Here is a 16,290-nt window from a genome sequence, read left to right as displayed (position 1 = left end):
ACTTGATAGAACATGCAAAGAAAACAAATGAGCTAAAGGTCTTTTCAACAAGCAACGAGGCAAACTGCCAGAAAAGAAGACCAAGAATGGGACATCTTCACCTTTTTATAGTCAGTCTCCATGGTGACCAGATAAGGCTTCCATTAGGGCGGCCATATCAACTGTGTTGCATGCTGGAGTTGCAGTTTGTCACGTCATAATGGCATAACAACCATTAAAATCAAGTGAAAAAAACACCCTTATATTGCTTCAAACATATTTGGACATATAAAATAAATGTTAACAATACTGAAGAATATAAATGCTGTACATTTAACTGAATAAAAGACCTTGTAAATATTTGCAATGTAAAATGCAATTTTAAAACCTCAATTTCTGGTGAGGAATAAATTAGGACATACCCACATTTAATCCTATTTACAATTGCATATCACAATAAGACACATGAAAACAGTCTTATTAAAAAAAAGGTTTGCACCATTTAAACTTTAGATACCAGTTTGATATGCTCTTCACTGTTGGAAGGAGGAGCAATGTTAAAATCGAAAGGGCTGGGAGTTACTTAACTTGGGATGTGGCCAGCTCCAAAACACATAACCCACCATGAGTTATATCATGTATAATAAGTGTGACCAAGAAAAAATTGAGACAATCTGTAAAAAAAAGAATAAAAGTTGAAGAAGAACTGGGCCCAGCAACATGGCAATTGCCCAGAAAAACCCAATGAAAATCCACTAATGGTTGGGTGAGAATGAGGAAATTAAAAGTGTGTAAGTAGCCCCTATGAAATTTTAAGGCTGTACATGAAAGAAATACTCAAAACATCTCACAGCTGAAAGTGACAAGTGAGGCAAACTCGAGAGCTATTAGGTGGCTGGCTGTCCTAACATTAGACATCAATTAGATGTAATGGGATGCTCATGACTATACAGTTCAGTACAAACCGATTCACACCCCGTTTAGATCTCAGTTTTTTTTAATCATCAAAGAACTTTGTGCATGACCAGACATCTCCAAAAATTTTGCCCCAACATTGGATGAACCTCTTTGTCTAAATTTCCCTCCACAAGCATTAGATTAAAATTGGGACTCCAGCTGACGCACGCCAAATGTTGGTCAGATTTAGAACAAATTTAAATCTAAATCTTCCAGCAATATGGATAATTATGAGCTTAACTGTATATATAAATTGCTTGGCAGAGATTGATTCATACTACTTGCAAATATGTCTGACCTTTTTAAATGGCTGATTTATTCATAATTCATTATTCATAAGCAAAATAATGATTATTTTTCACATAGAGGCATTTGAATCCCTCATTATTGAAACATTGTATACTTTTATCTGCTGGAAAAGCCTGCAGGTGACCAAAGATAAAGTGTAAGTGTAAGCAGAACCTGAAGCTATGACTTTTAGAGCATGTAGGAAACCAGTTTTTTCAGTGCTTTTCTCTTTTTTCAGAGAGAAAAAGGTAAACTCTGGACATCAAATCCTAGACTGGGATTTGAAAAAAATAACCTTTTTATTGTTTGGCAAGAACTTTTAATTTGGCAAGAACTAAAATTTTAGCTTCATCTAAACCTTCTACCTGTATGTTAAACCCAATCCCAACCAAGTTGTTTAAGGAGATTTTCCCTTTGATCAGTGGCCCTATTTTAGACATGATTAATCTATCGTTGGTAAATGGATGTGTACAACAGGTTTTTAAAGTAGCTGTTATTAAACCCTTACTTAAGAAACTATCTCTTCATCAAGATGAGTTAGTAAATTATAGACCTATATCTAATCTTCCTTTCTTATCTACAATTCTTGAGAAAGTACAGGGGTTGGACAATGAAACTGAAACACCTCTCATTTTAGTGTGGGAGCTTTCATGGCTAAATTGGACCAGCCTGGTGGCCAATCTTCATTAATTGCACATTGAACCAATAAGAGCAGAGTGTGAAGGTCCAATTAGCAGGGTAAGAGCACAGCTTTGCTCAAAATATTGCAATGCACACAACATTATGGGTAACATACCAGAGTTCAAAAGAGGACAAATTGTTGGTGCACGTCTTGCTGGCGCATCTGTGACCAAGACAGCAAGTCTTTCTGATGTATCAAGAGCCACGGTATCCAGGGTAAAGTCAGCATACCACCAAGAAGGACGAACCACATTCAACAGGATTAACTGTGGACGCAAGAGGAATCTGTCTGAAAGGGATGTTTGGGTGCTAACAAGGATTGTATCCAAAAAACATAAAACCTTAACGACTCCCCAAATCACGGCAGAATTAAATGTGCACCTTAACTCTCCTGTTTCCACCAAAACTGCCCGTTTAGAGGGTCAAAAGCCACAGCCAGGCTGCTATAGCCAAACCTTTGGTCACTCGTGCCAATGCCAAACGTCGGTTTCAATGGTGCAAGGAGCGCAAATCTTGGGCTGTGGACAATTTGAAACGTGTATTGTTCTCTGATGAGTCCACCTTTACTGTTTTCCCCACATCCGGGAGAGTTATGGTGTGGAGAAGCCCCAAAGAAGCATACCACCCAGACTGTTGCATGCCCAGAGTGAAGCATGGGGGTGGATCAGTGATGGTTTAGGCTGCCATGTAATTTCATTCCCTTGGCCCCATACTTGTGCTAGATGGGCACGTCACTGCCAAGGACTACCGAACCATTCTGGAGGACCATGTGCATCCAATGGTTCAAACATTGTATCCTGAAGGAGGTGCCGTGTATCAGGATGACAATGCACCAATACACACAGCAAGACTGGTGAAAGATTGGTTTGATGAACATGAAAGTGAAGTTAAACATCTCCCATGGCCTGCACAGTCACCAGATCTAAATATTATTGAGCCACTTTGGGGTGTTTTGGAGGAGCCAGTCAGGAAACATTTTCCTCCACCAGCATCACGTCGTGACCTGGCAACTATCCTGCAAGAAGAATGGCTTAAAATCCCTCTGACCACTGTGAAGGACTTGTATATGTAATTCCGAAGACGAATTGACACTGTATTGGCCGCAAAAGGAGGCCCCCCACCATACTAATAAATTATTGTGGTCTAAAACCAGGTGTTTCAATTTCATTGTTCAACCCCTGTAGTTGCTAATCAACTTTGTGAACATTTACAAAGTAATGACCTACTTGAAGAGTTTCAGTCAGGCTTCAGAGCTCATCATAGCACTGAAACAGCTCTAGTGAAGGTCACTAATGATATTCTCATGGCCTCAGAAAATTGACTTTTGCCTGTACTTGTCCTGTTAGATCTCAGTGCTGCATTTGATACAGTTTATCAAAATATTCTCCTAAAAGACTTGAGCATACTGTAGGTGTGGGACCCGAGTGGTAAAATTAAGATTATTATCAATACCAAAACTAATGAGTCCAAACAAATTAAACTAAGAATAAAACTGGTTTGATATCGCAGGGGTGAGCAGTGCATTTAAAACCAACAAGAACCAACAAATTTTAAATACTTTATTACAATAAAAGTAAAGCCTAAAAACTGTACAGCAAATAACCCTAAAAGCTTTACTTAAAAATGCAAACACCCTAAAAAATAATAAAAAGTCCAGAACCAAACAATCCTGCAATCCTGTAGGTAGAGTGAGTCAGCTACTTATGCTCAGCGTCCTTCTGCAGTCCACCCCCCAAGTTATTGACCCAGCGGTTGAGCCGAGGGGGCCAGCGTCTCCCCTGAGCCTCTCCTCCATTTTCACTGTTACGCTGATGACACTCAGCTATATTTATCCATAAAACCGGAAGAATCCAACCAATTACTTCGACTGCAGTTATGTTTTGATGACATCAAAAGCTGGATGACTTTAAATTTCCTGCATTTAAATTCTGACAAGACAGAAGTTGTAATCTTTGGACCAGAGTCCTCAAAAAATAAACTTCTTAATCAATCACTTAATCTGGTTGGCATTACCTTGACCTCTGGTATTAAAGTAAAAAATCTTGGTGTTACTTTTGACCAAGACATGTAATTTAAATCCCATTTTAATCTGAAAAAACTCACATGGAAAAAAGAGACAATTAGAAATATTTATTGATACAATATTTTAAGACTTTGGCGCTCAGACCTCGGCAGGAAACATTCACGCTGAATTATACTTCAGTATGCATAAGTAGGTGTATGAGAATAGGAATGATCCCCCAGGCCTGAAACTGGTGGGGGAGTAGAGATAAAAGAAGTTTTGTTCAGTCCATAATATGATCTGTTTAAGGTAGATGTTCAACTTGATAAATGGGTTTGCATGACTGTCCATGATGAGCAAGCTTGAATTGACTGTGGAGAGGAAAAACTCCCCTTTGGGAAGAAATCTCTAGCAGAACCAGGCTCAACATGGCGGTCTTCTGCCAGATCGATTAAGATGTGACAGCGAATTCTGTAAGAGTCCAGGAGGAATTACACTCTAGGAACAAGGTTGTAGGAGCACATAGGAAAGCTAGATGGAGCTGCTATGATGGTGGAGAAGGGGATGGAGGTGGGTTGAATCCAGTCATCAGAGTCCAGATCAGACATCGCAAAGCTACTGCTTGCCTGCTGGGTAGAAGCTGAGCTGGATTTAAAGTTCTTTTAAGATGGATCCAGGATGCTGATTGGCTTTGTGGAGGAGCAGTTCAAAGCTGATTGGCTTGCGTCGGAGGCGAATGAGTCCCTGATTGATGGGGGTAGGCAATGAGTTTCTTCAGTCTGAATTTCCGCTTTAAACTCCATTTCAATCTGAAAAACTCACACGGAAAGAAGAGACAATTAGAAAAATTTATTGATACAGTATTTTAAGACTTTGGCGCGCAGACCTCGGCAGGAAACATTCACGCTGAATTATACTTCAATATGCATAAGCAGGTGTATGAGAATAGGAATGATCCCCCAAAAATTGCAGAGGTAGAGGTCAGAGCATCTGTATGCTCATGAGGCAGTGAAGCCTTACCCAGAGTACAGCAAGATGAATGAGAGATGATGATTAGGTGAATGATAGGGTAAAAGGTGAAGTGATCAGGGATGCTTTGATGAATGATTTCTTGCGGAAGATGTGTTGCGGATGCTTTCTTGCGGAAGATGTCTTGTGAATGCTTTCTTGCGGATGCTTTCTTGCGGAAGATGTATTGCAGATGCTTTCTTGCGGGTGATGCACATAGATAAATGAGTGATCATGAAGAGATACAAGACAGGTGACAGGACACATGACAGGATGCAATGGAATGCATAACAGGATGCATGTCGGTATGCATGAAAGGTACACGACAGGGTGCATGGTAGGAAGAACACAGGTCTGCAAATATGAATGAGTTTTGAACCACCACCAGTATTTGTAGTTGAATTACCTTAAAGCTGATAGGGCATTGAGCATGAAAACACGCATGACAAGACACAGGATCAGACACGACAAGAGGCACGAGAGAATGCATGACAGGATACATAAAGAATGCATGACAGATGCATGAAAGGATACATAACAGAATAAGTGACAGAATGCGTGACAGGATAAAGTGACAATATGAGTAGCGATACGAATGGAAGTATACATGTGATGAATGATGAGATGAAAGAAGCATGGAATATCAACCATGTAGAGAGGAGAGTTGCAGGAGTGTGATGATGATGAGTTATAAACTCAATTGAAAGAGTGAAACATAAGGGGTCTAGCGAGACATGTGAATAGTTGCAAATCCACCACCAGTATTTGCAGTTAGATTACCTTAAAGCTGAGAGGGCATTGAGCAGCTAAAATGAATGGATGCTCAGAACGATATGTGAGGCATGATGATGATGACCATTGGCCCATTTGTCGGAGTGATCAGGAATCTGCGAACCAACAATTTATAGAGAACCCCCCCCAAAACCTACGGATGGCAGCATCCGTAAAATGTTTAAACATGTCTACGACAGAAAGACATTATAGAATATATTTCCGATCCAGGCGAGAAGCAGACCAAACCAGAAGGTCAGAACAGCAGCTCTCAACTAGAGTATCCTGTTCAAGAAGGAAAGAAACGAAACTAGTGAACTCGAGCTGCCTGGAAATAAAGCGTGACTCTGGCAGTGATGCACCTGCGAGATTGAAGTGACCGAGCGAGGAGGGCAGCTCAAATGGAATGAGACTGATATCTCGTGAATTCGAGAGCTTAATTACAGGCAGGAAGCCATCACGGAACTAGGTTGAGATCAATACCTAGAACTCAATTTGCAGGAAAGGACAAATTGGGAATAGTGAAAGGAAGATCTATGAGAAGAAAGTGACCATAAGATGAAGAATGGATGAAGACGGATGAAGATGGGTAACACTTCTTTAGACATAATTTATCAAATAATGTTTGCTTAACTCATGAATGCATAGAATGCTGAACGCATACTAAATGCTGTCATAATTCGATTAAGCTTATTTAGCTTAGTCCATGATGTTTGAAATTAATTTAATACTTTAACTCAGATTCTGCACTGCATTCTGATAAAACTGATGATCTTCATTGCTTAGTAGCTTAATTAGCCTCACCAGCCTGCAGACAGGATCTGTAATTGAAAATACTATCAACCATACACAGCACCAACACTGATGCTCTCCGGATGTTCATCTTAAAATGGATTCTTGAACCTGAAAAATGAAAAATTGTCAATCCCTAAAATACATGAGCAAAATTGCTGTTAAAAGATTGCCAATACTCAAATCATTCCCCAACAGCCATCCCAACATCAGCTCCCAGCTGACAATCAGACAATACCTACAAACAAGAACATTAAATAACTTTAACATGTATAATTTCACAACACCTGAAGTCATTGATTGGCAAAACATTAAAATGACAGCTGAAATGACGAGTGACAAAAGTGGCCTGGTCAGCATGAATAAGAGGTCTGAATTCAGTACTGACCAGTCCAAGCGGACGCCGAATTGCACCAGAGTTGCAGCGGTTTTAATAACAATTGGTATTAATTGTACCCAGAGTACAAATTCAGTGCCTTGACATGACATGAGTACTGGGTACTCCGGCTTCCTCCCACAGACCAAAAACATGACTGTTAGGTTAATTGGCTTCTCCAAATTGTCCTTAGGTGTGAATGGTTGTTTGTCCTGTTTGTCTCTGTGTTGCCCTGCGACAGACTGGCGACCTGTCCAGGGTGTACCCCGCCTCTCGCCCAGTGAATGCTGGAGACAGGCACCAGCACCCCCCGTGACCCCATGAGGGATAAAGCGGTTCGGAAAATGGATGGATGGATGGATGGTATTAATTGCTGGATTTAAAATACACTTCTGAAATAAAATGGGGTAAGTATCAACTCAACCCTACAGTCCGGTTAAACTGAACATTTGAAGGTGCTTAATGTGGAAAGGACTGCCAATAGTTAGACTTTGAATGACAAACCAGAGATTTGAAATTGCTGAGACATTTGCTAATACAGCCTGCAGGTTGATGATAAAGGGGAGACGTGAAGAACGTTGCCATATCAAAGATAGTAAGAGAACACAGAATCTTAAAACTTTCCTTTTTGACAAAGCTTATAGTTAAAGTGGCTCATGTTACCCTGAGCTACCTCTATAGTTATGCTACTATAGGCTTTGGCTACTGGAGGACATCAGGGCCTACTTTTCTCACTCTACTGAGTTCTACTGTTCTCCAGTTTTGCATTGCTTGTCGTCATTTCAGCTTTTAACTTTTTGCTCTCTCTCATTTTTTTCTTTATAGTAGGCACACCTGGTCTGCCGTTCTGTTAGCTGTGACATCATCCAGGGAAGAAAGCTCACCTGCTATTACCACATAATCTAGAACAGATTCCTGGATCAATGTGTGCTTCTGTGCTTGTTGTGTCTTTTGTTGTGTCTCTCTGCTCTGTCTTCACTAACGCCCAGTCGGTCGAGGCAGATGACCGTTCACACTGAGCCTGGTTCTGCTGGAGGTTTTCCTTCCCATTAAAGGGGAGTTTTTCTTTCCACTGTTGCTTCATGTGTACTCAATATGAGAGATTGCTGCAAAGCCATCAACAATGCAGACGACTGTCCCCTGTGGCTCTACGCTCCTTCAGGAGGAGTCAATGCTGCTTGTCAAGACTTGATGCAATCTATTGGGTTTCCTTAGATAGGATATTTTTTTGACCAGTTTGTATAATCTGCACCAGTCTTTGTAATCTGACTGAATTTGACTTTGGAAAGTGCCTTGACATGACATGTTTCATGAATTGGCACTATATAAATAAAACTGAATTGAATTGAACTGAATTGAATTGATAATTAACTACTTCCTTCTTGCGAAAAACATTCAGAAGCTTTGAAACATCTGAGTTATTTTGCTATCAGTTTTTTCAATATATAAAACCACTCTTTAAACGCTTGCTTTTCCATTTTACCTAGATTCCTTTGGGTGAATATACAGAAGGGCACTTCACTGAGTTACCGGCCCTGAAGCTGATTGAAAAGTTCAGAATGAAGCTAAAGGAGATTGAGAACCAAATCCTGGATCAGAATGCAGGACTGGACCTTCAGTACCTTTTTCTTCTGCCCAGCCGCATAGAAAACAGCATCACCATATAGCATCACCATATAGAAACGTTTATATAATCATACTGTTTTCCTTTATCGATCTTGAACAGTGCTTGTAGTGAAAACCTGGTTAGGTTATGCAACTGTTTCTTATAGTCTTTGAAGAAAAAACTTTTTTTTTTTTACTATTTATCAAAACAGGTAAAATATATATTTCGTATAAGTATAAGTTTGTAAGCAACATGGACCCCACACAAGGTGTGGTGACAGTTTTCAGTAAAAAACTGAAATAAGTTTTTGTTCAGCTGACTGTGCTTTAAGTTCATTTCAATAATATTATTAGGTTAGTGATTTCACAGCATGCTATATTTGTCGATTGTCTATTTGTCTATTCTTACAAAAACACCATATGTCTTTGTAAGAATACAAAATTCTGTACCCAGAAGCTATGATATGATTAATTCATAACTGAGCAATGACTAGATGAATGATTTAATTAGCAATTGGCTGGTATATCCAAAAGCAACAGAGGTTGCATCATAAGTCAATTAGTTACAGGTACTCATCCCAGGATCTGACCATCTGGATTAGATTTGATTTAATTTATTTTTGTATATAAATCCTCACAGAATAAAATAAAGGACTACTTTGCATTGTTTCTTTGCTTAAGCAACTAAAGAATCTTATGCTATCATTACATTTTTACTTTTCTCACACATAGAAAGTACCTCTGGATCAGTGCTTCATGCTCTTTAGTGTGTATTTTCTGTCTTGTCAAACCCCCGGTCAGTCCTGGCGGATGGCGGTTCACGCCGAGAATGGTTCTGCTGGTGGTTTCTTCCTACTAAAGTGGAGTATTCCTTTCCACTGTCACTACATGCACGCTTGGTAAGAGGAATTGCTGCAAAGTCAATGACACAATATAACTGAATGCCCACCTTCACAACAAGCTCATCCAGGAGGAGAGAATGCTGCAAGTCAGTAACTTGATGCAATGTGCTCAGATTCCTTCAGTAGAAAACGTTTTAACTAGTCTGTCTGTATGATTCAATTGAATTGACTTTCTAAAGTGCCTTGAGATGACATGTGTTGTAAATTGGCGCTATATCAATAAACTGAATAAAATATGAAAACTATGTAAATTATGTGTTTCAGTGGTCCTTGTTTGTGAGAATAAACTTACCTTTTGAAAAATACAATTAAGTAAGTATTAAGTATAGTTTTGCTTACGCCCAAATTCCTATTTCTTATTCTTGTAGGAGGAGTGTGAGTGAACGTGCGGTGAGCGCATGAGACAAATCTGAGTGATTTTTTTTTTTTACTTTTTTCTTTTTCACTGGGTGTATGTAAATATTGTATATATAGTTGTGTGTTGTGCTTGATTTTATTTTTATTCAGGTTTTTGGTGTTTTTTGTGGGATGTCTTGCCATCAGCGGGTATCCTTGAATGCCATGGTTGTGGTTCTAGCACCTTCTCCACGCTGACACGGAAGAACGGCATCAAGTTGGGTGCTGGATCTCCATGCAGTGTGGAGGACGTGTGTTTTGGCAGCAGGTGAGGTGATTGAGCACAGTGCCATCAAATCCACAGACTGTATGAACGGAGCTGCGGTGTTGTTTGTGGAAAATAATGAGCAAGCGCACCTGTTGATCGAGTCGGGCATCTCGGTCAGGCAAGAAACTATTTACACACAAAAAGAAACAAAAGACAAAACAAAGTGGTTGATCATTAGCATCATCAGAATAATTCAGTGAATCCTGGTTCACTGCAGCTCTGAGTTAAAGAACCAAAGTTAATCTTAAAGAATGTGAATTGAGGTTAAATTAGCTTAACTAATTCAGAACAACATTTGGTATGTGTTTCAACCCATTCACAATGGAAATCTTGAGTTAAACAAAACAATATTTGATGAAATAATTTTATCGAAGAATTTTCTCTGTAAACTTTAGGGACGCTTGATTTTATTATTGCAATTATACCCCTGGGATGCGATTGGTCGCTAAAATCGGTTACTTCTAATGCTATACAAAATGTCTTTAAATCGACATTAATATTCCATATTAATGTGGTAATAATGTCCATAGCACTGCCGAACGATGGTGGAGGAAAACAAAACAAACCTTATGCTTGAAACGAACCATAGTCGCGTCCGAGAAAAGTGAATGTTGCCGGAAGCTAATAGCATTAGGCTAGCGGACATTCGACACTAATTTTAAAAAGCTTCGGCTTTACTTGCTGTACATGGGTCGGGTAGCGCGACCCATGTACAGAGGCCTTTGTCCTCAATGCGGTCGACCCGGGTTTGACTCCGACCACCAATCCTTTTTTCGTTTTTGGTATAACCATAAGAAACAAAAAATAAAATAACCAGTCCATTTTTTATTTTTTTTGTTTTGTTTTTTGATTTGCAATTAAAAATAGAAAGAACGAATGATACACGGATTGTTTTTCATATTTCAATTCTTAGCTCAGATCAAAAACACCAAATGGAAAAACGGACAGCAAGGCAGAATTTGATTTTAATATTTAATCGGCACAGTTTACGTGACCCGGAAATAGCTGTTTGCGACTTCAGTAAAGTTAGAAAGATATTCACAGATTCGGCTTTTCCGGATCAATAACTCATCGGCGGATGATTTATTCTGCAAAACAGACACCTCTCTCTAACCACAGCAAGGCAGACAGTGAGCTACAACTGTAGTTTCCTCAAAACGAGTCTCCCACCACGCTGGTAGAATTACATTGGACCCTATGCAGAGCTCGCTGCTCCGCAAATGCTTAGGAACCGTCTGCAAGTTGCAACCTAAGAAAAATAATCATAGAGAAATAATAATAATTGAACTTTATTGATCTCACAATGAAATTCACTTCTGCATCTTAACCCATCCCCTTGGGGAGCAGTGGGCTGCCATGTGCGGCACCTGGGGAGCAATCGTGGGTTAAGGGTCTTGCTCAGGGAATCAGAATGCAGGTACTGGGGATCGAACCAGGTACTTGCAACCTTCTCAGAGCGCAAGCGCGCTGCTCTAACCACTAGGCCACCACTCAAATATTCAACAGCGTCACCAAGGAGAGGTGGATTATTATCAAATTCATTTCATATGTATCTGGTCTCATGTATATCATACCACATTTATTGCATTTGAAAATAATAAATTTTTTGAGGAATTTTCCAAAGCCTAAATGGCAAATGGCACCTCTATTTTATTATTAGAATAATTATAAAATGGGCAATGACTACACCATAGATCATTGTAGTGCCATCAAACTTGTAGAATACATAGATAACCTCATCTAGTTTATACTACAACTCTTACTTTGGGAAAATGTGCTAAACTTAATTTTTAATAGATAATATGCTTATCATTGTTATTATAAGCATAATATAGCCAACAAGTACACTATAGATCATTGCAGTGCCACCAAACTTGTAGTATACATAGATAACCTCATCTAGTTCATACTACAACTCTTACTTTGGGAAGATGGGCCACAGATATTTCAAATATTCTCCATGTAACATAAAGGGCATAAACTATTATTCATTGTTGAAGCCGCTTGCTTCCCCGGGTCCGTTGAGTCATGTGCAGGACTTAGTCTAAGAGTGCAACAAAAACTTAGCCAAGGAAACAGAATTGAAGTTTCACCTTTGCAAAGGGAGAGAAGTTGCACCAGCCGACACCTGCGAGCAACAACTCTGTCCTCTTCCTTGTGCAGGCTCTTATTGTTTATTAACTTCAAAGGGGAGGGTCTCACAGAGTTACATGAGCGAATGACACACCGTTACATGAGCAAATGACACACCTTAACAATACTTCTACCCTATATGGGGTTGCTTCTTTGGCGGCCTTGTTCTGGTTCTTCTGGTCATTGCTTGCAGGCTGCTACGCTACACTGGTTCTTCCGGTCATCGCCTGCAAGCCGCTGACCACAACCCCGGACCTTGTGCTACCAACAAAAGGTTTTGCAAGACAGAAACCCGTCTTGCAAATTCCAAGAATTCCAAATTCTTTTACCAACAGGCCCGGTTTTGAAGCTTTCTGCCAGCTATCTTAAAAGCATATTAAAGCATATAAACACATGTTAAACCTTCATAAAAGTGTAAGAAACGGATCAAAGTTAATACATTCCACACCATGCATCCATCCATTTTCTAATCTGCTTAATCCCTCATGGGGTCGCGGGGGTTGCTGGTGCCTATCTCCAGCGTTCACTGGGCCAGAGACGGGGTACACCCTGGACAGGTCGCCAGTCTGTCGCAGATAAAGTATTATTATCATTCACAAAGTAACTTTTATAAGTTGTAGGGTGACAAAAATCACATCCACCTCATATCAGATTTATTTAAACAGCAACACTTGGCCCATGAATTTTGACTCTGAATTCTGAGGAATAATTTCACATACAAAATACAAATCCTTCTCCATCATTTTTATTAGCAGTACTGAGTTTGAACTGCAGGGATCTCTAAGACAACACTCTTGCCCTGGAAACCATTTTCACCATTTTTTTTTCTTTACAGGTACAGGACTGTCTCAGAAAATTAGAATATTGTGATAAAGTTCTTTATTTTCTGTAATGCAATTAAAAAACATGAAATGTCATACATTCTAGATTCATTACAAATCAACTGAAATATCGCAAGCCTTTTATTGTTTTAATATCGCTGATTATGGCATACAGCTGAAGAAAACTCAAAAATCCTATCTCAAAATATTAGAATATTTCCTCAGACCAAGTAAAAAAAAATAATTATAACAGCAAAACAAAATCAAACATTTGAAAATGTCCATTAATGCACTCAGTACTTGGTTGGGAATCCTTTTGCACAGATTACTGCATCAATGCGGCGTGGCATGGAGGCAATCAGCCTGTGCCATTGCTGAGGTGTTATAGATGCCCAGGATGCTTCAATAGCGGCCTTTAGCTCATTTGCATTGTTGGGTCGGGTGTCTTTCAGCTTCTTCTTCACAATACCCCACAAATTCTCTTTGGGGTTCAGGTCAGGGGAATTGGCTGGCCAATCAAGGACAGTAATGCCATGGTCAGTACACCAGTTACTGGTGGTTTTGGCACTGTGGGCAGGTGCCGGATCATGCTGGAAAATGAAATCATCATCTCTATAGAGCTTTTCAGCAGATGGAAGCATGTAGTGCTCTAAAATCTCTTGGTACACAGCTGCATTTACTCTGGACTCGATGAAACACATTGGACCAACACTAGCAGCTGACATGGCTCCCCAAACCATCGTTGACTGTGGGAACTTCACACTGGATTTCAAGCAACTTGGATTTTGCGCCTCTCCAGCCTTTCTCCAGACTCTGGCGCCTTGACTACCAAATGACATACAAAACTTGCTTTCGTCTGAAAAGAGGACTTTGGACCACTCTGCAACTGTCCGGTGCTTCTTTTCCATAGCCCAAGTCAGACGCTTCTTTCGTTGTCTTGAGTTCAGAAGTGGCTTGACCATGGGAATACGGCTATTGTAGCCCATTTCCCGGACACGTCTGTGAACAGTGGCTTTTGATACCTGGATTCCAGCTTCAGTCTACTGTCTTTGAAGCTCCCCTAAATTCTGGAAGCGGCTCTTCTTCACAATGCTGTTAAGGCTGCGGTCACCTCTCTTGGTTGTGCAGCGTTTCCTGCCACATTTCCCCCTTCCAACACACTTTTTGTGAATGTGCTTTGAAACTGCACTCTGTGAACAGCCTGCTCTTTGAGAAATTTCTTTTTGTGTCTTACCCTCCTGATGGAGGGTGTCAATGATGGTCTTCTGGACAGCAGTCAGATCAGCAGTCTTCCCCATAGTTGTGATTTAGTTTACTGAACCAAGCTGAGTGTTTTTCAAGGCTCAGGAAACCCTTGCAGGTGTTTCGAGTTAATTAGACGATTTAAGTGATTAGTTGAATAGCCTACTAGTATACTTTTTCACAATATTCTAATATTTTGAGATAGAATATTTGGGTTTCTTAAGCTGTAAGCCATAATCAGCGATATTAAAACAATAAAAGGCTTGCGATATTTCAGTTGATTTGTAAGGAATCTAGAATGTATGACATTTCATGTTTTTTAATTGCATTACAGAAAATAAAGAACTTTATCACAATATTCTAATTTTCTGAGACAGTCCTGTATAACATTAATTAAAACATGGCCTCTAAAAACATGACATTTTCATGTGTTGTCATTGATTTTTACTTTAATTCAAAGATGTTTGAGCTTTGGTTAGTTATTTAATTTGATTAAATGTGCTCGTATTGAGTTTTTATCTCATGGCCACTGCCTTGCAACCACACCACCAGACACAATCAGACCAATTACATGCTTAGTGTAATGAAGTCCAAGCCAATAATGATCAGCCATCAATTAAGGTCAGTAGAGCAATAATCTTTTACAGTTTAGCGGAAAAAGAGATTATAAGGAAGTTGAAATATGATCAGAATTTCCACGGTAAGTCAAACAATTTTTCTTTTCCTTGTCATTTTGATAGTTGTAATGAATGAGTAATGTTTACATGCCAGATTAAATTCAGTTTTGATTGTGATCTGAAGCTTGTGACCTGACTCAATGCTACATTAATTTAACGTCTCTAGATTTCGACTTCAACAAGCTCTTTTTTATTTCACTTGTATTAGGTAAAATTTGGATAATACTTTTAGTAATATATATTTAGTAAAATATTTAAGTACTTTATAACTTTAAAATTAAAAAAAAAAATGTAGTTTAGCACATTTTTCCAAAGTAAGAGTTGTAGTATGTTACAGGTCTGAGAGTTAATGCTTATGGTGGCTGTGACCAAAAGGGAAACATAACCAAAAGAACGTTAATTTTACCAAGCTTTATTGTATATAAATAAGGTACATGTTCTGCCCAAGGTTAAAAGTCGGAGGTGTCTCTTAATAATTTGGTTTGAGAAGAAGGACTTTTACAGTATTGGTTTATCTGTATTTTATTTTGAAGGCGAATTTTGAGGCAGCATTGCATTGTGGGTATCAGAGGTAGCGGTAGTAAGGAAGTGATATTTGCAGAGTGCTATTACCGTACAAACTTCGCCTCCTGTGTTGTAAATCTTTTCCAACACCTCCGAAAGCAATGGCTGTAAGTTCAATCTGTGTTATGTTGGCACTATATGTTTTATTATAATTTATTTAGAGATCGTTTTTCCTAAATGCGTTTTCCAGGAATTAGCCATGTCCCAATAGTTTTTTCTTGGATGGTAGTAATCGCTGGCGCAACTGTTTTCTTAGCAACAGCTGGGGTTAATTCTAATTTATGTTTTCTAATGCTGGAAGTTTGTTCTGTGCATTTAGAGCTGATGCACATTTTATTTTTGTTTCTGTTTGTAGTTTCACTCAGTGCTTTCATTGAGCTTCCTGCACAATTGTACTACATTGTGAGAAGACCGTAATAAAGGAGCAAGACGCTCAGCTTCCTGGCTCATGAAAATTGAGTTTGGCTTGCTGTTAATCTGCGTTAACATACAAAGTGTATCCAACACGTAGTGATAACAGTATAGTACAGGTGCCAATATCTAAAATTTTGCAGGAATATAAACATACAGGGAGTGAAAAGAAAACAAAATAAATGCAAAGTTGTTAGTCCACCCACACAAGTACTCAAACAAAAAAACAATCCAAACCGGGCAGACTAACAGAAAAGAAAATCAAACTCTAAAGGACAGCAGGAAGCAGTGACAACCCTGTCAAAACAAAAATACAAAATTACTAAATACTCATTAAAACACTTTAATCAAATCAATCTAACCACATTAAAACACTGCTTACCTGCGTCACTTAAAACAGCATATATAAAAGCCTAC

The 16,290-nt window shown here is 39.2% G+C and overlaps 1 protein-coding gene and 1 long non-coding RNA gene across 2 annotated transcripts in view; both read left to right on the top strand.

The window, feature by feature from the left end:
* Window positions 1–9,576, top strand: part of LOC118561529 (polyunsaturated fatty acid lipoxygenase ALOX12-like) — a 29,435-nt gene extending 19,859 nt beyond the window's left edge. Inside the window, exon 4 of the mRNA XM_036133657.1 lies at window positions 8,342–9,576. Within this exon, the coding sequence (XP_035989550.1) occupies window positions 8,342–8,521 (180 nt within the window). The 3' untranslated portion in view covers window positions 8,522–9,576. The remainder of the gene's footprint in view (window positions 1–8,341) is intronic.
* Window positions 9,577–15,506: 5,930 nt separating this feature from the next.
* On the top strand, window positions 15,507–15,917 carry LOC118561530. Its single transcript, XR_004930109.1, has 2 exons — window positions 15,507–15,569; window positions 15,818–15,917. It is a non-coding gene; the product is annotated as an uncharacterized LOC118561530 (long non-coding RNA).
* The last annotated feature ends 373 nt before the right edge of the window (window positions 15,918–16,290 follow it).

The sequence above is a fragment of the Fundulus heteroclitus genome, unplaced genomic scaffold, assembly GCF_011125445.2.
Source record: "Fundulus heteroclitus isolate FHET01 unplaced genomic scaffold, MU-UCD_Fhet_4.1 scaffold_656, whole genome shotgun sequence".
NCBI classification, from domain to species: Eukaryota; Metazoa; Chordata; class Actinopteri; order Cyprinodontiformes; family Fundulidae; genus Fundulus; species Fundulus heteroclitus.
This window is presented reverse-complemented; position numbering and strand designations above follow the sequence as displayed.